Here is a 23,142-nt window from a genome sequence, read left to right as displayed (position 1 = left end):
ATTTTTTATTTTTTCTGTCCATACCTCTAAACCTCCAGTCTTGATTACTGGAACCTCCTCCTCTTCAGCCTCCCTGACACCCACATCACTTCTCTCCAGTCCATGCAAAACACAGCTGCTACAATCACCTTCCTTGCCTGTCACTCTGCTCAATCACCCCCATCTCTCAATCTCTCACCTAGCTCCCTCACCCCTTCCAGTGTTTTGAGCTCCAGCTTCTTGTCCTGACTTTCAGGGCCCCTCACTGCTTTTCACTCTTCTCTTTTATGATGCCAGTCTCTCCCACAAATCCCCCCCCATCTTCCACACACACACACCCCCCAATGCTTGGGATGCCATGTAAGGCCGCTACCCTCGCTTCCATCAAATCTCTTCTCAAGACCCACTTGTGCTGCGATGGCTATAAGAAATCAGACAGCACAAAATGGCTGGGCGGAAGGACTGTTAGGACAGCTAGGGAAAGTCAACATTTTGATTTGTAGATGTATTATATATGTGAAATATTAGCTTTCCCCAACTCTCTGTGTGTATATAGAATGTATAATATTTGATTGTCTTCTTCTCTCAGGTCAGGAACCATATCTACCTATATATTCCTAGCACAATGGGGTCCTGATCCTGACTGGGGACTGTGGACACTACTATAACGTAAATATTTAAAATAACAACAGATGCCCTGAAGCATGAGGATTGATAACCCAGGTTCTCTCTGCCAGAGCCTCCAGATTGGGAAATAAAAGCTTCACCTTTATTGCAAGTATGAATTGTAACCATGAGAAATAGCATCTAGGGGAGTGGAGGGCAGATAGGGTGACCAGATGTCCCGATTTTATAGGGACAGTCCCGATTTTTGGGTCTTTTTCTTATATAGGCTCCTATTACTCCCCACCCCCTGTCCTGATTTTTCACACTTGCTCTCTGGTCACCCTAAGGGCAGAAGAGGTGACTTTGCGAGCAGATGGTACCTGCAAAGTTTTCCACACTCACCTTCTCGCCGACTGTTGCGTAGACACTTGACTTTTGGGATCTTGGTAAGGAGCTGGCAGTCCTCAGCTTAGGAAAGGAGAGAACATTTGGCACAAATGCATGAATTATTTGGCTTCAGTGGAGAGCTCCAATTAACTGCTCTCATGTGTCTCCATGCAGGGAAAGCACTGCTTTCACTTAATATCACTTTAATCAACCTGATAGCCTTAATCCCATTGTCTAAAGTGTACCCAAGAGAGCTCTGCTCGCTTGACAGTCCTCCTCCATGGCTGCTGAGCCAAAGCTCCCCAGATGCGCTGAAGGGCTGAGGCTGCAGTCAGTTTGAGTGCAGCACTGCAGAAGAACAAAGGGGCATATGCTGTAGGTGTAGAATTGGGAGCAGGAGAAACTGAGGGACATCAGGGAGCAAGTGCAGAGAATTCAAGAAGCTAGGGAGGAAAGAGACCTACTCTATTAGGTGATCTAGTCCATTTCCTCCACCCACTAGATCATGCAAGGTTGTTCCCTACAATCTGTTCTCTGGGATAGTTTTCAGTTTAGTTTTATTTAATCCAAGACATGGTGATTCAACCATCTTCCTTGGGGACACTTTTCCACTGTCTAATATAGGGATGTCCGACTGGCAACTTGCTGGGAGACCAAGTCACACCTAATTTGCATTAAATGAAGTATATTACAGAACATCAAGGTTGCACATCCCAGACTGCATCTGGTAAGAGTGACCTTTCGCTCAGCTCACGGTGGAGCAATGCATGCTAGGCCATGTAGGCTCAGAAGGCCACATCTCCACATGAAAGAGGAGATAAGGCACAGGGGTCCTTCTACAATTCTGTGGGATACATTTGGTCCACAGGCAACACTTTGGCAAGTCAACAAGGTTCAACAAGGACAAGTGCAGGGTCCTGCACTTAGGACAGAAGAATCCCATGCACTGCTACAGACTAGGGACCGAGTGGCTAGGCAGCAGTTCTGCAGAAAAGGACCTAGGGGTTACAGTGGACGAGAAGTTGGATATGAGTCAACAGTGTGCCCCTGTTGCCAAGAAGGCTAACAGCATTTTGGGCTGTATAAGTAGGGGCATTGCCAGCAGATCGAGGGACGTGATCATTCCCCTCTATTCGACATTGGTGAGGTCTCATCTGGAGTACTGTCTCCAGTTTTGGGCCCCACACTAAAAGAAGGCTGTGGAAAAATTGGAAAGAGTCCAGCGGTGGGCAACAGAAATGATTAGGGGGCTGGAGCCAGAGCTGGCTCCAGGCACCAGCTTCTCAAGGAGGTGCTTGGGGCGGCCGCTCCGGAGAGGGGCGGCATGTCCAGGTATTCGGTGGCAATTCGGCGGACGGTCCCTCACTCCGCCCGGGAGTGAAGGGCCTCCCGCCGAATTGCCGCTGCAGATCGCGATCACGGCTTTTTTTTTTCTTTTTTTTTTTTTAAACCCTGGAGCCGGCCCTGGCTGGAGCACATAACTTATGAGGAGAGGCTGAGGGAACTGGGACTGTTTACTCTGCAGAAGAGAAGAATGAGGGGGGATTTGGTAGCTGCTTTCAACTATCTGAAAGGGGGTTCCAAAGAGAATGAATCTAGACTGTTCTCAGTGGTACCAGATGACAAAACAAGGAGTAATGGTCTCAAGTTGCAGTGCGGGAGGTTTAGGTTGGATATTAGGAAAAACTTTTTCACTAGGAGGGTGGTGAAGCACTGGAATGGGTTACCTAGAAAGGTGATGGAATCTCCTTCCTTAGAGGTTTTTAAGGTCAGGCTTGACAAAGCCCTGGCTGGGATGATTTAGTTGAGGATTGGTCCTGCTTTGAGCAGGGGGTTGGACTAGATGACCTCCTGAGGTCCCTTCCAACCCTGATATTCTATGATTCTAAGTCCTGCTCTAACAGATATCACTGGGGCAAAAGTTTCCATCACAAGCCCATTTCCCCTGAGCCCTCTCCACCTCCCTCCCCCCCACAAGCAGCTCTTTTATCCCATGCACTTTTCTGCATCTTGTCATCATCCTCCCACAGCCTCGGTGCTCTGGAGAGACACGCTAAGGCCACCAGCCAAAGTGCTTCTCTTGGCATCTCTTTTTCCATTTTCAAGGACACACAATCTGAAATATTGCTCTTCTGTGGGCAGCTTGGCAGCTGCTGTATCATTCAAATGTAATGGCAGGAGCTCTTGAGTAAAAAACTACTGAGATATTGCTGGACATCTGTCACAAGGGAAGACTGTGTCCCAGCAATGGACAGGTCCATTTCAGGTGAATGCAAGAATCTCTTTTCAGGTTATTCACCTGCCAGGAATGTAACAAGAGTGGGCCCAGAAATCCACCTCCTAGCTCTGACCCTAACCTCTCTGTGTCCTTGGGGAAACCCAGGAACCAAGGGCCAGATTTGCAGAAGTACTCAGTACCGAAGGGCTGCCATTGAGACCAATGGGAGCATCTGGGAGATGGACACTTTTGATAATCTTGCCATTTATTTAGAGGCCTAAATGGGAGTTTCTGGCTGAGCTCTTTTGAAAATCTGGCCTCAAGCTGTTCAAGGCCAACATTTGCAAAAGTGGCAACTGAGTCTGGGTTTGAATTGTCAGGTGCTCAACTTGAGACACTTAGGATCTACTTTTCAGAGGTGCTGAGCCCCACAGCTCCCATTGCCTCAAATTGGAGTTCTGGGTGCTCAGCACTTCTCAAAATTAGGCTCTTGGAGTCTCAAGCTGGCACCCAGGAACTCAGGCACCCAAATTCAGTGACCACTTTTTGAAAATTTTGGGCAAAGCTATTTATCTGTAAATGCAGCCAGTATCACTTCCTTAACTCACAGGGGTACTGCAGACATTCACTACAAAATGCTATAAAGCACTATAATAATAGTCTGAAGACATAATTAATTATTATAATAAACATGGTGCTAGATTGTCCTGGGTCCTTGTGGAAGCCCCTTGTACCCCAACCCCATCATACAATAGCCAGGAACAAATGCAAGCCCTGTGCTCAGGGGAGTGCATAGATTACTATCCCCTAGTGCCTTTGGGGGAAAGAATTACCCAAAAGGTGGAATGGAGGAGTCAGGGCACAGCCACTGGTCTGTGGAGCTAGCCAGGATCGTGTAGCATACACTCCTGCTTTGCACCAGCTTGCTGGAGGAGGTCGGGTACCTCTTGAAGCAAAATCTCACCCAGAACTACTTCCAGGGATGCACTAGGTACATGACAATCCCAACCAGGGCCCAGGGCAAAGCCAGTCTGTATGTAGAACATGAGAGTTTGCAACAGTTCTCTGTGGTCTCTCTCTATAACACAGTGGTTCTCAACCCACTGCCCGTGGGTTGCATGCGGCCCAACTAGCACATAGCTGCGGCCTAGCTGTGTGCTAAGGGCCTCAGGGCCCGCATGGCAGGGTCTGGGCTGCCAGGCTGCCCTGTGCGATGGCAGAGTCCGGGGCCGCCCTGCCACTCAGCCCTGCAGCAGGGTACACTCCTGGCCCCGCTCTGTGGAGGAGTCTCTGGGTGTGGGCTGGGGCGCTGGGCATAGGAGTCGGGGGAGGGGTGGGGCACTGTGGTTTTCAACCTGTGGCCCAGGTAAGAATAAATAGGTTGAGAACCACTGCTCTAACCCATGTAATCAGACACTGCTGACCTACACCACTCACCATATTTGGGTTAAACAACACATAAGAAGGTGGTTAATGAGACCAGACCAGGTACTCTGGCAACCTGGCCAGAACTACCAACCTCACACAAGAAGAATAGGAAGGAGGAAAACACGGCCTCTTTGCCATGGGTGAAAGCTAAACTAGGTGCAGAAAAGACTCTCTCCTTTCCCTGTTCTTTCTTCTTTTGCCAACTGGCAAGTGAGCAAGAGAGAGAATCTTTGAGAGGGAGGGAAAGAGAACAGAGTGAGTGAAGGAGAAAATCAAAGAGAGAGAAAAGCAAAAGAAAGAGACTGAGGATTGATACTTACGATCTGAGCTGAAGTCATCCACTAAAATGATCTCCTGAATGAGATTGGCAGGGGTGCGGTTCATAACACTGCAGGAATCCAAGAAGGAAAAAAGGACCTCATCATTATTAAACAAAGGCTGTTTGTAACCTGAGTAGGGTGACCAGATGTCCCAGTTTTACAGGGACATTCCCAATATTCAGGGCTTTGTCTTATATCGGCACCTATTACCCCCCACCTCCATCCTGATTTTTCATACTTGCTGTCTGGTCGCCCTAAATCTGGGTGTGATGGACAAGAAGTTGATTTTTATTTATTCTATGAATACTGATATGTGATAATGGTATGAATACTGTCCATGACCTGTTCAGTGAAGTAAACTTACTGTAGAAGACGGTGGGTTATTAGAATTTCTTATATGACTTTATTGATCTAACTTAATAGGTGGCTGTGGGAACAGCAAACCACAAAGAAACACAATAGACCTAGATAAAGACACCCCAGCATATACTTGAAAAACTACAGGGCAAGCTGGTAGCTTCAAGGATCCTGTCTAGAAGGAAGATGCAAGCTTGTTTTGCCTGGAGACTAACAGAACTCTAAAGAGTTAAGCAGCGCTTCTCAGGGAGAGAAGAGGGGGTCACTTGTCAACAGCTGTCTAGGGAGACAGGCTGACATAGGGCTCCCCATATCCAGGGAACGGTAAGCCTTAGGGAAAATAAGCTTAGCTTTATTGCTTTAAAATCTCTTTTCCTCTGAAAAGCTTTAGTTCTAAACTGCTAATACTTTGCTTTAAGGAGGCTGTTTGGTCACTGATTACCATTGCCATTGCTCCAGAGACGGGATGAGAATTGCTGGGTCTGGACAAGTCAGACCTGCTGAGGTAATCACAGATAGTATCAGGGGACCGCAAGCCAGGGCCCGGTCTGTGAATGTGAAAATCATGATTCCACTCAGAGCTAGGTGATGGCTAGAGGCCTGGGACCAGGAGGGATGCACTCAACAAGGTCAGGAGGGGTCAGAGGTGCAGTCAGCTCAGTACACATGATACTGGGCATCTCACTAGATACTGCATTGCCTCTCTCCTTCCATACCCCTAAGAGGTAAAGAACCCTGTTGAGGGTTAGTTATTCGGTCGTACAGTGACCTGGACAGGATTGCTCCCAGCAGTACATTTTCTAGTGCTTTGCCCAATGTACTGTATATCCAAACTCCCACATGACGGGACTTCCATCACATCACTTGGGTGAGACAGTTCCACAGCCCTATAGCTTTAACTGTCACTCAGCTTTTCCTGATATTCAGCCACAATGTTCCCATTCTCAATTTCACCCCCTCCCAACATCCCTCAACCACTTGCCCCTGCCCCTCACCCACCGCCCCCAGGACCTTCCTGGCCACTCACTACCCCCCTTCTCACCCCCCCCCCCCGCTGACTCAGCACTCCACTCCCATCACCCGCCTGGCATTCACATGGTACGGGTCAAATTTGAGTGATGAGTAATGATGTGACCAGGCACACAGGGTCATAACATTACTCAGGTTTGGAGTATCATGATGGACATGCAGCTGGACTACACCTGTGTGGTTCTGTGATCCCATTGTCAAGTGGCAACATCACTCACTCGAATTTGGCCTGGCCAACCCTTGTCCTGACTAAACCTGAGCAGTGCTGGAGGGGCAGTGGGGCCAAATTTAAGCAAGTGGCGTTGCAACCCCATGTGCCTGATGAAGTGCTGGAGCAACAGTCTGCCTGGTTGGGCCTCCATAACCTTGTGGACCCTGGTGCGACTGCACCACTCGCACCATTGTAGCTATGTCGCTGACACTAACCCCTTATGCCGAGCTCTGACTCCAGCACCCAAATAAGGCTGTGGGGAGAATTTGGAGGGCTCTCTCCAAAGATTCCCTTCGTTTGTGAGATTTCAGTGTTGCAGGATTGATTAGTTACTTGTTTATTTGATATCCTTGTCTCCTTTGCCTGTTCCATTGCCCTTCGTTTAGTTTACCCATCCTTTCTGGAAATAAAGTGTTGTTTATCTCTCTTTGTGGTCCTGTTATATATTATAATATTCCATGGGTGGTGGTGATTATTTATTATTTGTATTGTCATGGCACATAGGAGACCCAGTCATGGACCAGGACCCCATCCAGCCACTAGACGGAAGCACTGTGCACAAGGCACTCAGGCCCCATTGTCCTAGGGAGGATTGCCAATCCCCTGCAGATGGAGGAATGAGGGGCTCTATCACGCTTGGGGATCAGGGTTAGTCATCATTGTTCAGATGTACGAATTTACCAAAGTTCTTTTAATTTGTCCTCATAAGCCATCCTCTCAAGCCCTAATAATGATTTCTGCAGTTCTTTGATCACTCTCTAACTTGTCAATATCTTTCTGGTAGGGAGGTGTTGAGAACTTTCTGGCTTTCTCAAGTCCCCACCACCTGTCCAAAATGCAACTGCTAAAATTATCTTCCACACCTGTCAATTCAACCACCTCCCTTGCCTCTTCAAATCCCTCCCCTAGCACCTCGTCACTCCCCACAGCCAGTTCAAACTTCTCATCCTCACCTTCAAGCCCCTGTGCAGCTCCAATCAGATCTACATTGTGAGTCTCGTTCCTTATGTCTCCCTTTACCTGCTTTTCACTGTCAACAATGTGGGCCTCACCAACTGCTTTGCTTTCTCTGCCCACTCAGGCCTTCTTCCATAATGCCCCCTAAGCATGGAACAAACTCCCAGTCTTCAATGGGACTAATCATATGATTAAAGTTAAGTACCTACTCAAGTACCTTGCTGGATCAGGACCATAAAGAGGAGAGGAGTGTGAGATTATTATTTAAAAACCAACATACCTAGGCTAACAGAGCTTAATGTTGCATTGGATTTTTTACTGCTATATCACCATGCAAACACATAACTGTTTTGCTGTTCACTATCTCATCCCACTTTATTTCAGAGTTATGTTTCCACATGCCTGCCCATGAACATTTGTGTCTCAGCTTATATTGCCCTAGATGTCTCAGCCTGCATTTTTCCAAGCCAGATCTCATTTGCCACATCTGGTTCACATTTCAACCCTCTCTGGACCCCTTAGCATTACTTTTCTGTTTTCTCTGATGATTGCAATTTCTCCCAAATCACTGTCATTTGCAAGTTTCATGTGCAGGACTACCTTGTGCTTTGGGTAGTAATTCACACCTGTGTAAAGTAAGTGTAAAATGCACCCAAATCAAAATGGTACCATTTTGTACCCTCTCTTCATAGGTGTCAGTGACCACAAGCCGAAAGGCAGTGGAGAACCAGGCCCAGGCAGTTTACCACTTTGTTAGAGAAAATATTTAACAAGACTGGTCTAGCCCCACCTATCATCTAAATTTTCCTGCCTCCTCTACAGTATTGCCTGTGTATTCCCTGATCCTACCTCTGCTGAAATCTTTGTCTTGGCATTCTTCTCCCCTCACCTTTATGACTACAACTTCCACAACGGTTTTGTCCACAAGTTCCAGATCTCCAGACTCCAACATGTGCAAAAGGAAACAAACACATCACACCCTTTTCATCAACGCTTCCACTGATTTCCTCATTAGAGGTACTATGATCTAGTGGACTGCAAATAGGGCTGGGAATCAGGAATTCCTCAATTCTAATGTCAGTTCTGCAACTAATCTATTGTGTGCCCCCCGGCAAGACACTTAACTTCTCTGTGTCTAATTTTCTCCATCTCCAAAATGGGGATTATAACACTTCCAATATTTCCCCTGTGTAGATAACAGGGAATAATATTTCTCTTCCTCACAAGAGTGCCATGAAAATGAGTTAATGTTAATTCAGATGTAAGGTGCTATAAAAGAGCTAAGCATTACTACTTTTCAAAATCCAGTTTGAAATTTCCTCGTGTCTGAAACATGGACCAACTTCAGTCTGTTCCCACCCCCACCCCTACCCCAATGCACTGTCTCTCTACTCCTCGCATTGCTCCCTCTGTTTATTCAGCATCGGTGTCCTCTCGCTGCCTCATCATGGATGTATCAGCAATGCTGACGTGAGAGTCTTCTCCTCTGCAGATCTGACCATCTATATAATCCTCCTTCTTATCTCTCTCTGGCTCACAGACTCTCCATTTCATTTCAAATCTCACCAGAAAATACATCCCTTTCCTCTTTTACTCTGAATTTCTCTCTTTATCTGCCCTTATTTATTGAACTTGCCAAAGCATATTGGGATGCAGCTTGTATGAAAGGTGTTGCACAAAATACATTTGTATTCTACGGCATTGTTTCCACCAGAATTTACACAATCACTTAGCATGGGCACTGAACTACTGACAGCCCTGTTATCTTATACAACAAATATATACCCAATACATTTGTATTCACAGACAAATGGCATCCACACACCCTAAAAATCAGTAAATAAAAAATAGACAACACAGCTGTTGTTTTCCATCCATATAAGGCCTCATTGTGTCAGCAGGACTGGCCAGCATGGCAGAAACTGGTAATTTCACTTAATGACTAGCAAGGCAGAGATACCAAGCAGGCGAGTAGTCCATGAATGACAGCCATCTCCTGCAGAGCAGGGCATGTCAAGTGAGAAAACAGTTCATGAGTGACAGCTGTCTCCTGCAGAGCAACAGATGTCAAGCAGACCAGCACAGATATCTCCTGCACATCAAAGGATGCCAGCAGGCAAACTGTTTGAGATGCCACTTTAATAGCTGCTGGCATCCAGGCTATTTCTAATTCTTTTCTGCATTCCCTATCTCATTAGTCTCTCGTTTGGTCTCTTTATCCAGGCATCAGACTCTGTTTCTTCCTCCACAGCTACCTCTAAGCTGAAAACAAATCCTTGTGGCCTAAACAGTTTGTATGCCTTGAACCAGCAGCATTTGCTTGCTAAACAAATCACAAGGACATGCACAGAACAGTCTTCTCTATGCTAGGGAACTTTAGGAAAAAATTCCCTCCAGCAGTGCCACCAATTCACATGAATCTGTGTTAGCCCTGATGGGATCCCCTGTGTAGACAATTTTAACCAATGTGGTAAAAATGCATCTGGCTGTGGGAGCCTTGTCTAGAGGAGGGCTCCCACCAGTCTCACACAGGCTGAGCTGAACTAGTGGTACCACCCTTGTGTAGTTCTTCTTAAAATTACCAAGTGTAAAGCTGAAATTTTCAAAAGCAGCCACCATTTTGGATGCCCAACTTGAGATATCTGGGTCCTGTTTTCAGAGATTTTGAGCATCCATAGCTCTCATGGACATCAACTGTAAGTGCAGGTTCTCAGCATCTCTGAAAATCAGGCCCAAAATGGCAAGTTGGGTACCCAAACCAATGGCTGCTTTTGAAAATGTCCTTATTGTCATTTATTTTCATCAATTATTCTCCTTCATCCCCAATTCCTCATTCATCATCCCCAACGTGCAACTAAAATCACTTAAGTTCTTTTTAGGAAAAAACAAGTACTCTGTTATAAACATTTAATTACATAGAACTTTCAACAGGTGCTCCTTGAATGGTTAATTTTGATTAGTTATCTAACCAATCAAGGCCTAATTATCATACAGGGCCCAAAACACCTGCTGCAATTTTAGACCTACAGCTGTTCTGGAAGCCTGACCAGATGCCATAAAAAAAGTAGCTGGTGCAATTTTATCCCTCCCCTTGCTTAATATCACTGTGGTCCTCTGCAGACTCACAAGTGATAGACTAGAAGAGTCCCTTTCATACTTGATATATCATACATGCTTTACTATAATGACACAGTGGTGGGTGCACTGCCTGGGTATGCAACTCAGCAGCAATTATACGCACAGCAATAACTCATGCCCAGCGTGGCACATTCAGACCTCTGGAAACCAGGTGGCCCCAAACTGGGAAGAGACTTAGCAAGCCAGATTTCTATCCATGAGTCCAGCTCCAGCACACCTGAAAGAGTCTGTTATTTATTCACAAAGCAAACCCCTGCAAGCCCTCAGGACTCAGTGAGAGAACCAGTGCCAATGAACGCTGCATTCCTACTAAAGGTACCCTCAGCTGAACTTTCCAGCTGAGCTGTTCTCTCTCTTTGGCCAGCCTCCACAGGAGAGGGAGGTTTTTCCCTGGGCTGGTTCTCTGCTTCAGGGAGTTTTTGAGTGAGTATTTGATATCTCAGAGAGGGCAGAGGGCACAGTCTCTGGAAAAATAAAGGTAGAGAACCTGTCTGGGCTCTGCAGTAGGGAAAGGGATTTGGGGGAAGGAAAGGAGCTGGTGGAAATATTTCTTTGCTGTATGAATAGCAGCAGATATTTTCATGCTCCCACCTGCTAGGGGCTACTCCCACACTCAGAGACGCGCCACCTGATGCACCTGTTTGCTTTTGGCTACCACTGTGGCTGAGGGGAGAGAGTCCCATACATTGTTGGACTGGGGGGCTTCTGGTTGTCGGGGGCTGTACACAAGCCTAGCCAGGGATTTGCCATGGAGTCAAGTGCTGTTCCATCAGTGAGCAATTCCAAGTGTTGTAGCAGGTGACAGGGGCCTAGTCTCCATCAGACTTCAATGCCATCACCTTTCACACACCCCAGTGTGAAGCATTACTACAATATATGACCCAGCTAGGACCTAGCTGCTGATTCTTCCCTGAGACTGCCCCCCCCAACTCCTTTATCTCCCTCCTGAAAGCACCTCCAATAGTCTGTCTTCCCTTCAGCTTCCCTCACACTTCCTGCCTGGCTGCCCCTTGAAAGTGTTTGTGGGCCTAACCCAAACAGCCTCCTCCTTGCTGTTAACAGTTCCCTCAAACTCCCTGTCTAACTGCCCCCCGACACACACAGTTCCCTGCATGACCCTTGCAGACACATACACCTGGCCAACCTCTTGTCGGATGCTGACCTCATGGTCAGATCAGAAACCACCTGGAAGGGGGGCCCATTGCATTTGGGGACTTTTCCGCCTTGCTCTTTACTACCAGGAGCCATCTCAGATCCCTAGACCAGCAACCAAACAGTTCCCTGAGGGTTAAGAGCCATTTCTCCCACTGGTACCTACCTCTTCACTGTGCGGAGCAGGGTGGAGCGAGCCTCGTTGTGAAAGGTGATGATGATGCTGGTTGCTGGCAGGTCTGCGTCATAGCGCACGGAGGCACATCTGAAACATGGGAGGGCAAACATTCAAACCAGATACAATACACAGCAGCCCTTTGCACGAGATGCCTGGAATTTCCCAAGAAAAACAGCCAAGTGTGGCACAGGGGTTGCAAACACCACACTGCCAGCCTACTGTGGGAGCCTCTGCTGAGCTCAATGGGGTTAAGAAGGACAATAGGATAAAAGTTCAGTACTAAAAAGAAAAAGACACTGACTGTACTGTAGCCTGACCTACAATACTGGGAGTGAGTGAGGTCTAGTGGTTCAAGCAAGGGACTGGGTCTCAGGAGTACTGGATTTGCCACTGACTTGCTGTGTGATCTTGAGCGAGTTGATTAAAGTCTGTTTCCCCCTGTGTAGAACAGGGATAATAAGTATCTGTGACAGAATGTACCCCTGCATCCACACGCTACACACTATTGTAATCATCTTTGTACAAAATAGGTCATGTAAGGTATCATTTGAAAACTCATCATTCGTTGTCATTATTGTCCTGATAAAATATGTGTGGCAACACTGTTTTTGAAGTTATAAGATTCCACTGTATGGTGTTATTAACACATGTTCCAAACTGAGGGCAAGTCTACACTATAAAATTAAGTGGACCTAAGTTATGTCGACGTACAGCCATTGCAGTAACTAAATCCCTTTTGCATGTCCATAGTAGGCTCTTTGTGTCAGCGGTGCATATCCTCACCAGGAATTTAACTGTCAGGTTGGGCATTGTGGAATAGCTTCTGAAAGGCAGCAACAGTCGATGGGGGCAATGCAGTGTCTACACTGACACTGCCTTGACCTAACTACATCAGCCTAAGTGCTATGCCTCTCACGGAGATGAAGTTATTAAGGCAATTTAGCAGGCAAGTTACTTCAGTGGGAGCTGCATTTTAGTGTAGACGCTTACAGAGTTATGTCGATGTAAGCTGCCTTACGTCGACCTAACTTTATAGGATAGACCAAGCCTCTGGTTGGCAAACTGGTCTGTCTCAAACAAAGGAATGTGTGCTCTGCTTAATTTGCATTTAAGCAGTAAACAGTCATCAAGCAGGAGGGTGGGGGCAAAGGAAGCTCAAACAGGTGAAAAAAAAGCAGCAGGGAACATCCTGCCATGTAGACTTTTTTTCTCCTGATACCCAGCTGGAAATATTTTCCAAAAGAAGGACTGACAATAAAAGGACAAACATCCCAAGGCACCCTCCCTCTCTTTCCCTGCCCATCACATTCACAGCACCAGAAGCAACAAAGGAAGCATTCGTTGAACTATGGGAGAAGGGGTCCTGACCTATGAAGTTTGGTCAATAAGACTGCTGAAAGCATATGCTGAGAAACTGCTTGAATCTGATATAGCTTTTAAGCTAGGCACCAATAGTGTTTTAACTTTATTTTCTTGTAAACATTTCTGATTTTTATACCTCATTAGTTGTACTCACTTAAAATGTATCTCTTTGTAGTTAACAAACTTGTTTTATTGTTTTATCTAATGCAATGTGTTTAAACTGAAGTGATTGGGAAACTCCATTTAGGGTTTCAAGTTATGTGCATATTATTTCTATTAAAGAAATAACAGACTTTAGATAAATATGTATTGTCCAGAAGAAGGCTGTGCTTGACAGTATAGGACATACACTTCCGGGGGGGAAATCTAGGACCTGGAGTGTGTTGGGGTCACCTTGCAGTATAACCAAGGCTGGTAAATGCCAAGGTGTGGCTGGCTGGCTGCAGCACACACACAGACATAGCTGGGAGTGACTTGCAGGCTGGAGGCTGTTTGTGAGCAGTCCAGGCTGGAGGCTACAGCACCAAAGCATTGTAAAGGGCACCTCAGGTTAGAGAGTAGGGGTGACACAGCTACTCATTAGTTTGGATTGTACCCTAGTATGTCACGGTATCTACATCGCATCGTTGGGAGGTTTCAATGGTTAGGGTTTGTAAAGCACTTTGAGATCCTTGGCTGCCAGGCCTTAGAGAAGGGAAAGCACTGTCATTATTTGTTAAAGATCTGCCCACGGGCAATGGCTTCTCTTTCAACCACTAACATCTCTGCTTGGCAATGGAAAATGATTCCTCTACACTACCAGGAAAATATCAGGATCAAGATATTACAGTTTTGCCAAATGGAAGGTTGTATCAAAATTGGAATTTGCTTCACTAGAAGCCAGCATAAAATCTGAAACCATACAAAAATGCTAGGGATGAGGAGGTTTTACTGACATGACAGACACACAAATCTATTCACTCACTAAGAGCCAAGATTTAGCCCAGGGTGAGTTTGTACCAGGGTTTCTTACACCCCAGGAGAACAAGGATTCATTCCCACGACTCCGAGTATCTGTTTTCTCCTGCAGCTCACCATGTATGTTTTGCTTGTAACCTTTGAACTCAGCTTGGTTTGTGCCAGAATTCCAGTTTGGTGTTCTGATATGGAATGTGTGGCTATTTATAGTAGTTACAAACAAAACGTTGAGATGAGAAAAGAAGGGAACCTGAAAAGCTGAATTATATACCAACAGCACTACTAATGCAAAGCAATAATAATGTACTCTATATGAGCTCTTCCCTTGTGGAGGGGGTGATTTAGCAAAGCCTTATGGATTCCCCCCCCCCCCCCCCGCAACTTCCCTCCTCATGAAGGCCCTTGCAACAACCATTTTTTCCAAGCTCATTAAGCCAGAGGAGTCTCTGTTAAGTGAAATGGGATGCTCCCCCTTCCTTCCCGGGTCTGAGAATGCTGCAGCCACAGTATTCCCGGCCACTGATAATTTAGTAGCAATGGACTACTCTCCCAGACCTTCTTCTTATGAGAGAATGCATCAAGATTTCATAAAACCATTAGGTCAGGGCACTATCTCCTCCATCCAAAACTTTGAATTTTCTTTGCTACCGCAGCAAAGACTGTGAGATCCGCCCCACCCATCCAGCATGAGCCCACGAATTCTAGATGCAGCCTCTGCCATGTTCTGGGAATGATAGATTTGGGCTGATCTGCTCCTCCATAGCCTCTGCCACCCAAGTTTGTGGCAATGACAAACATTGGCCAATTCAGACTCTCACATTTCGGATCAAATTCCCATCCTCAGGATTGGAGCCTGACATTTTTGGCTAATCAAGGCCACATTTAGACTGAATCCACCCCAGGACCTAGGGGAAATAACTGACTTCTTCCCATGACTTATTAGCTCTATTTTTATTACAGCATTTATTACCATTGTTTTATGGCTATTACTAAACTGTTGCCATTCTTTCCCCTCAAGTTTATTGCTATTGTTTACGACTATTCTAAGCGCTGACTATTCTTTTCCTCACAGAATTTTACTACTATGACAGTGGCTTATTACAGCAATTTTCAGGCATATAAAGAAGCCCTGATCAAGACAAAGTGGAAGACTTGTGACCAGGCAGGAGACATATTGTATTTATTATTGCTTTAAAATAACTCAGGTGGGTTGTTTTTTTTTAAGGCTATTAAGGTGACAAGATGTGGGCAAGTATAGAGATTTGTCTATGCTTCTTTGGAAAGGGGTTCCCAGCTCCTCAGCAAATTTCAGAGTCACAACAGGGGAGGAAGAAGCCGATATGAAAAGGTTCGGCCTCTCTTTGTGCTGGGTAGAATAACATTAGTCTCTTTTATCCAAAGGATCCCTAAGTGATTGAAAAACTGTATGAACTATGGGCCACAAGTTCAGGCATGTCTCAGCTCTACTTGTGGGCCTGAGGAAAGAGGAAAGTCATAGGTGGCCTTTTGACCTGTGATCTTTAAGGCAGCCAGGGGCCAGTTCATCTCCTGGCACAAGCAAGAGCAGCCTTAGGGATTTTCTAACTTGTACAATCTGGAATGGCCCTCTGGGGGTGTTCCATTAGCCTTGCCACAGCACAGTGTAACCTGACATGCCCCATTCTGCCCCAACATGCCTCCAGAATAACCACTGCACTGGTGGGGAGGGCCAGCCACCTACACTGACTTGATGTCACTCAGGATGTGTCTATACTGCAGCTAGGAGTTGCGGTTCCCAGCTCAGGTAGACAGACTTGCACTAGCTCAATTCAAGGTAGTGCCTAAAAATAGAAGTGTGGATGTTGTGGCACAGGTGGTAGCTCGGGATAGCCGCCCAAGCTTGGACCCAGGGGGGCTGGTTGGATGGCTAGCCCAAGCTGTCACCAGTGCTGCAATATCCACCCTGCTATATTTAGGTGCTAGTTCGAGCTGAGCTGCAGCAACTATGCTGGGAATCACAGCTCCCACCTGCAGTGTGGACCTAGCCCCAGGGATTCCCCTCTGCAAGAGTTATCCCCAGCTGCCCTGTTAGGGCAGCTCTCTGTGAGAGCAGCACAAAGTGGATGAAGAAGGGGCCTTGGATCTGGCCTTAGGTTTACAGGAATCACTGTGTATTCTCTTCCTTAGACTGTTTGCTGTTAAACCCAGAGATTGTTTTCGAAACACCTACTTACTACATGTTGGGTGCTACAGCAATCAAAATAGATAAACAATAATTCACCAGTGAACTGCACCCATTTCTGTGACAGAGCACAAAAGCTGATTAACAGAGAACAGAGCAGGAAGTGGTGTGTTGTTAATTCCATATGTGGCACTGTTGCCTTTGTGTTATTAATGAACCAATCCCTAGCACGGTGCTTGGAGCGGAGCTCTGTGCTGATGGAGGAGCCATCTTTCAGAGGAGGTATGTAGCCAAGATCCTGACCACCTGCAGTCACAAAAGGTCCAACAGCGCCAAGGGTAAGACTGTGGCTGTTACCCCTGGAGTGCTGATTCTAGTTTAGGTAATTACTCCCTTGCTCCATACATTTCCTATGCAGTTTCCCTTCTTGCCCTAATCTGTTGGGTACTGTTGCTGTGCAGTGTCAGGCAGCGTCTGCATTCCACCCCAAAGGTTCATTTCAGAAGTGAGTAGAGTGGGCCTATTTCTATTCAGGCCCTTATACCACACCTGCCATCATCAAACATACAGTCATCAAAGCTCCGTGTTACACGTTTGGGTGAAAGGTACTATAGAAATGGAAGATCATTGTACCAGTTAACACAGTGAAGATATTAATGGCTTAAGGAGAATGTTAGTCAGCAGAATGAATTTCCCCACCGTGAAATAAAGCCAGGAGTGTGGGTGTTTTGCAAAATGTATGAAAAATGTCTAGTGTGAATAGTAAATAAATGTGTTGGTCTCATCTGAACCCCATCTGCACACATCCCAAACCCACCACACAGTGTGGAAAGACTGGCTTTCGCTGCTCCAAAACACTGCAAGAAAGAGAGGCTGAGGGCATGAGAGGTGAGGCGTGTTCGGGAAGAAGGGCAGGTCTGGACTAACAGAGTGTGTTGCAGGTCGGGATGGATGTTCACTGGGAAATCTGTGGGAGGAGTCAAGAAGGACAGGTTGGGCGGTTCGAGTTGCAATGACAGGGCTATGCAGGGCTGAAATAACAAGATGGAGCTGGAGGTCTGGGTTAAAGCTATTGGCACAGCACAGCAATGGGGGGTGGTGCAGGGTTGGAATAGCAGAAGTCTTTGTGTTTTCATTCAAGACCCCCAATATCCTGCTGGAGAGACAGAAAGCTAGGTGAAAGGGAGACCCTGCCAATGCACACAAACTGTTCTTCACTAACAGGGGGCATGACAACACAGGGATGTCAGGGGTAACGGGACCCGAGGATCCTCAGCACAAGAAGGTGGCCCTGGCTTTGAACAAGGGTAGTGTGGTACCTGTAATGTCTTGTGTCCCGAATGGGCCGGTCGCTGCTGAGTTTGTCGCTCTCCATCTGGTTAAAAGCATGTTGTCGGTATGGGTCTTCTCCGGCCTTCAGCAGCTTGGAGGACAGGTAAGCCTTTTCATCCAAACCCCTCAGGCTGCTCTTCTCTGCTTGGGGGACTCTGGTCACCTAGAACAGACACGCATGTCAGAGCACATGGGAGAGGGGCGTACTAACTTGTCAGAAGTAAATTCAGAGTGACACACAATGACACACACAGCCACGTCTCTGAGGGCTTTCCTATACTTGGAGCTGGCAGCGTGATTCCCAGCATGAGGAGACAGACCTGCGCTCTCATCCCGCTAGCATGCAAAAAAGCAGAGCGTAGCATGACCGGCTGGAGAGGCTAACCTAGGGTGACCAGATGTCCCGATTTTATGGGGACAGTCCCGATAATTGGGGCTTTTTCTTATATAGGCTCCTATTGCCCCCCACCCCCGTCCCAATTTTTCACACTTGCTGTCTGGTCAGCCTAGGCTAACCGCCCTGAGTATGTGCCTAGCGTTTCAGATGCGTACGTACTCGGGGCAGCTAGCCCCTCCCACCAGTCGCACTGCGGCAGCTACATTTTATTTTTAGCGTGCTGGCTCGATCAGAGCGCGCACAAGTATGTCTCCTCGAGCTGAGACTCATCTCCAAGTGCACATACCCCTAGTGCACTCTGGCAGATGCGCAGATACAATGGTGATGAGGGCTGTGTAAGAACCCAAACAGAAGTCCTGTCAATACTATGACTCAGCGTTGACATGTCATCAACACATCCCACTTCCCACTTGGGTTGAAAATAGTTTGGCTGCCAGTGTAGACAGGGCCAAATCATGTTTAGCACCTATTACCCAGAGTGGGCTAGACTCCATCTGCCTGAACGCTCTCCCAGCTCACAGGGGATGTGGCTTTGCCAGCAGATTCCAGCTGATATGGTCGAAGAAAAATATTTGTTAAAGTGGTTGAGAAAAGCCATTGATGAGCCAGTTGTCAATAATGGCTCCCACAGTCACATGGAGTGAATTTAATGCTGGGCTTCAGGTGCCAGCATGACAGTCCTGGAACCTGAATTCCATTCTCTGTTCATAGAACAGGTACAGATTTCACCGTCTCTGTCCTTGTAGCAATCTTAGGTATTAGCTTGCTTTCCCAAGAATGCAGATTGCACAACTACATGTCCAACATTTGACAACTATCAATACAGACACTAGGAGTGGAGCAAGACAAGGACATAGCTTCAGCCCCCACTGAAAAACACTGGAGCAGACAGAGGTTTTTGTTGCAGAGAAAAAACAGTGGTAAACTATTTGCTTAAAAACACAAAGGGACTATTGGTGTCTGTGCAACATTAGGAGTTTAAAAACCAGAACAAATTATATGCAGCAGCAGAGTCTGATGGCACAAGCCATGCCATGCACAGCTGGATATAATGGCCAAATAGTTTTCTCTACTTCTGTGCAAAGAAGCGATGGAAATCTGTAGGATCCCAGCTCTGTGGGAAAACACAGAAGGGTGGATTCTATGGCATCATTCCCACCTTCCCCTAACCCCACAGAGGTGGGTGATCCAAGGATACTGGGATTCCCTGTGTACATTAATTCTGATTTCCTCAGTGTTAGTCTTGATCAGGTTTCTGCTTCTGCAATGGGACTCCCCTTTAGAGGGTGCCTGAGGGCAACAGCCTATGGAGTAGTCCCTAATAGCACAGCTATTGCAGGAGTTGTACTGTCATACAGGTGGGATGGGAAGCAACGCAGAGACCTAAAGCCTCTGCAGATCCTGGAGGATTCTGAAGATTTAGGGTGCCAAATTTCCTGCCATTTCCAAAAGGAAGCAACCCCAAGACTTCAGAGAGAACTGAAAGAGCTAGATAACTGGGCAACATGAAGGCAAATGAAATTCAGTGTGGACAAGTACACGGTAATAAACCCTGGAAGGAACTGAATTACTCATGCACACTGATGGATTCTAAATTGACTATAACCACTCAGAGTAAGTACCTGAACATCCCTGTGGACAGATCAAGGAAATCCTGCACTTAATGTGCAGAGGTGGGAAAACAGCAAGCGACATATTGGAATACATGAAGAAAGAGACAGAGAATACTGAAACTACTGCAATGCCATTATATAAGTAATTTTTTCATGGTGAGAGTGTAAGTTTTGTCAAACCAATCTCCAAAATGATATAGCAGCAATAGAAAACTTTCAGCGGTGGATGACAAAAATTATTACAGGGTTGAGGAGAAGTTAAAAAGATTAAGTTTGCTTAGTTTGGAAAGGAGATGAATAGAAGAGGGGACATAATAAAGGTCCAGAAGACAACGAATGCTACAGTGAACGTCAGTCAGGTGCTCAGATTACTTTCTCTCATACTACAAGAGCAAGAGGATGTTCAATAAAATTGAAAGGCAACAAACTTATCAATAAAAGGAAATAACTATGCATTATATTGAAAAAGTAACTGGTGGAACTCATTGCCAAAAGATATAATTGATTCCAAGGGCGTAGTGTGATTAAAAAAAATATTAGAGATGTATACAGTCAGTTTCACATCCTGGTTTTCAAACAACCTCATGCTCTTGAATTTCAAACACTGGAGGGGAAATTTTCACTAGTCATAACAAACTTTGAAACTTCTTTTTTCTTTTTAAATTTCTATTCCTTTTAGGTTTGGTAAAACTGACATACTCCCCAAAAACACAGCTTAAATTCCAGGCACAAGCCATTTGAGCACGTCTCTTTAAATGTTCCGCAATCACTCAATGTCCCTCCAATAGTTAGTTTTGCACTTCCACACCCTGGGAAAGTAACAGCTGCTTTCATTCTCTAGCATTATAGATGCATGAACATTGCACATGGTTCAGGCAGTGGTAACAACCCCTTAAGAGCCATTTAATTTAAGGATAAATGGCTACAAGTCATCTAGAGATTATGAGTCTCACATTATTACTTTTTAAATCTGTTGTATAAATAAAAACATTTGGAATGTTTTTTAGCCAAAATTGTTTCTAGTTTTTCATCCTCAGTCAGTATCCTTTTAACCCCGTTTATAACATTAAGAGCCTGATTATGTATTCTTTGTACAACTAAAACGTCTAGGAAAATAAATAGGCGTTCTCATCTCCCACTAACTTCAGTAGGAGCAGAAGCAGATCCTAAATTAGTAAGGGCAGGAAAACCTATTGAAATATAATGAAATCTGACTTCGTCCTTCACCCAGATCTTCAACTGAACACTGAACCAAAACCCTGAAGTTCCAATATTGTTTGCATAATATTTTACATTGTTTCAGATGCCCTTCACATCATACCTATTGAGGTTCACCCACTCATTATCACATAGAGAGGGTGTGCAAAGTAGAAGGTTCAGGTGTCCCCTTCCCAGATCTTATCTTGGCTTTGAAACAGACATGCTCTCTGCCTACTCTGTTTTTATTATAAACATTTTTAAGTCAATTTAGTGCTGATAATTGTCAGCTCTGGAGACTGAGAGTATGTCTGTACTGCACACACAGTCCGAGTCTGCGGGGCCCGGGTTTGTGAACTTGTGTTTTCAAGCCTGCGCTAGAACATCCGCACTGCAGTGGAAACTCAGGCCTCACAACCATGCTGGTGTGTCCATACTGCACTCCGCAGACCTGAATCAGAACTCCAGCTTCTGTGGGCATTTACTATCTTATCCCAAGGTTCCTAAGGCCCTCTGCTGCAAACCCTCCCCAGTGAGTCATCAGAGAACTTGCCCGTGGGAGCTGGTTGGAAGAGTTTTGGGTGGTGTTTGACCACAATCACATCCAGCTGACCCATTTTGTGTCACACACTCCCTGCAGCCAGAGCCAACATGGATCCTGCCCTGCTGGAAGAACAGCTCCACCTCATGCTCTCAGTCCTACTTCAGGACAAAGGCGGAGCATATGCAACATGCTGGTGAGCATTTTGGCAGCAGTTTTTGAACTGCCAGAGACTCCTCTGGACGGGAATGCCAGCTGTGAACCAGGTGGTGCTACTGCTCATGCCTGTTGTAGCCTTAGCTGCAGATTCCCCCTCTGTCAACCAGCACTTCTAGAGGCTAGAGCAGGGCCACCAGCACAGACTGGGGGGATCACATCGTTATGCAGCCCTGGGATGCCCAATAGCATGGTCAGAATTTTCGCATGAAGAAGTGGATATTCCTGGAGGTTTCTGATCAGCTTGTCACTACCCTCCTGTGTCAGGACATCCACATGAGGCAGCTATGCCCATCCAGAAGCGGGTCGCTGAGAGCCACCTGGAAGCTGGTTGCCCCAGACAGTTACAGATATGTGGCTAACAAGTTTGGAGCTGGCAAATCAGCTGTGCGTTTGTTGTTGGCAGAAGTCTGTGAGGTGATCGGGACTGAGATTTACCAAAAGGGAGCAGACATTACAAACATTCCTGAAATAATTGCTGGCTTTTTGAGACTGGGGCCACTGATGGGACTCATGTGCCCATAGTCTGCCCACTACAAGGAGCACATAAACCACAAAGGGTGCTACTCCATCATTATGCAGGCCCTGGTTGACCACAGGGGCAGATTCATGGACCCTCACGTTGGATGCATTGTTAGGGTGTATGATGCCAGGGTGTTCCAGAAATGGGCACTTTACCTTCATGGAGAAGCTGGGACATTATTCCCACCAAATGACATGGTTATAAATGGAGTCACTATCCCCACCATTATGAAACCATATCCTGAGTTCAGAAGACCTGGCAAAAGAAGGTTCAGCTACACACTCAGTAGCTGTAGGACGATGATGCATTTGGCAGATTAAATCCTGTTGGCACTGCCTTCCAAACTGTTTGGATGCCAGTGTCACACAGTCTGCATTATTGTGGCTTGCTGCACCCTACACACTGCTTGTGAGCAGAAGGGGGACTCTTTTCGCCAGGAGTGGATTCAGGACACTGCTAGATTCCTGAACTGGTACACACACCCAGACAGTGTGCCTGTCAAGGCTGGTGCCAGTCCTGAATTCCTGGCAAGCAATGGAAATCAGGGATGTTTTGTGTGCCTACATAATGGGTATACACGGTCCCATCCATGAGGGGGAATGAAGTGGTATCTGAGGTGGTTGTGTGTGTGGTATTTCTTATACATATGTAGGTATTGTGTGTCATGATGAATTCCATAAACACTTCCATGTTATGCATTCTGTCCATACTGGTAATGTACTGCCATTCACAGTTTGTGGGTAACTGTGACCCAGATTGTAAATTTTTATTATGAAACTTGACATTGGGTATCCGATGACCTTCATTAACATTTGTGCCACTTTTACCATTACACACAATAAGTTTTTTTAAGGTTGCCTTCTGTGCAAATCCAAGATTTTCT

At 46.1% G+C, this 23,142-nt stretch overlaps 1 protein-coding gene across 5 annotated transcripts in view; it reads right to left on the bottom strand.

Moving 5' to 3' along the window:
• The window catches only part of GALNT16 (polypeptide N-acetylgalactosaminyltransferase 16), a 135,393-nt gene that overhangs the window by 49,719 nt on the left and 62,532 nt on the right, over nucleotides 1-23,142 (bottom strand). For all 5 annotated transcript variants that reach the window (XM_054027850.1, XM_054027847.1, XM_054027849.1 and 2 more), the window contains exons 2-5: nucleotides 17,760-17,935; nucleotides 11,949-12,047; nucleotides 4,939-5,006; nucleotides 988-1,053 (exon numbers count right to left, since the gene is read on the bottom strand). In XM_054027850.1, the coding sequence (XP_053883825.1) occupies nucleotides 988-1,053; nucleotides 4,939-5,006; nucleotides 11,949-12,047; nucleotides 17,760-17,935 (409 nt within the window). The remainder of the gene's footprint in view (nucleotides 1-987; nucleotides 1,054-4,938; nucleotides 5,007-11,948; nucleotides 12,048-17,759; nucleotides 17,936-23,142) is intronic.

The sequence above is a fragment of the Malaclemys terrapin genome, chromosome 4 (assembly GCF_027887155.1).
Source record: "Malaclemys terrapin pileata isolate rMalTer1 chromosome 4, rMalTer1.hap1, whole genome shotgun sequence".
Lineage (NCBI taxonomy): Eukaryota > Metazoa > Chordata > Testudines > Emydidae > Malaclemys > Malaclemys terrapin.
Note: the sequence above shows the minus strand (reverse complement) of the source record. Positions and strands in the feature narration are given on the sequence as shown.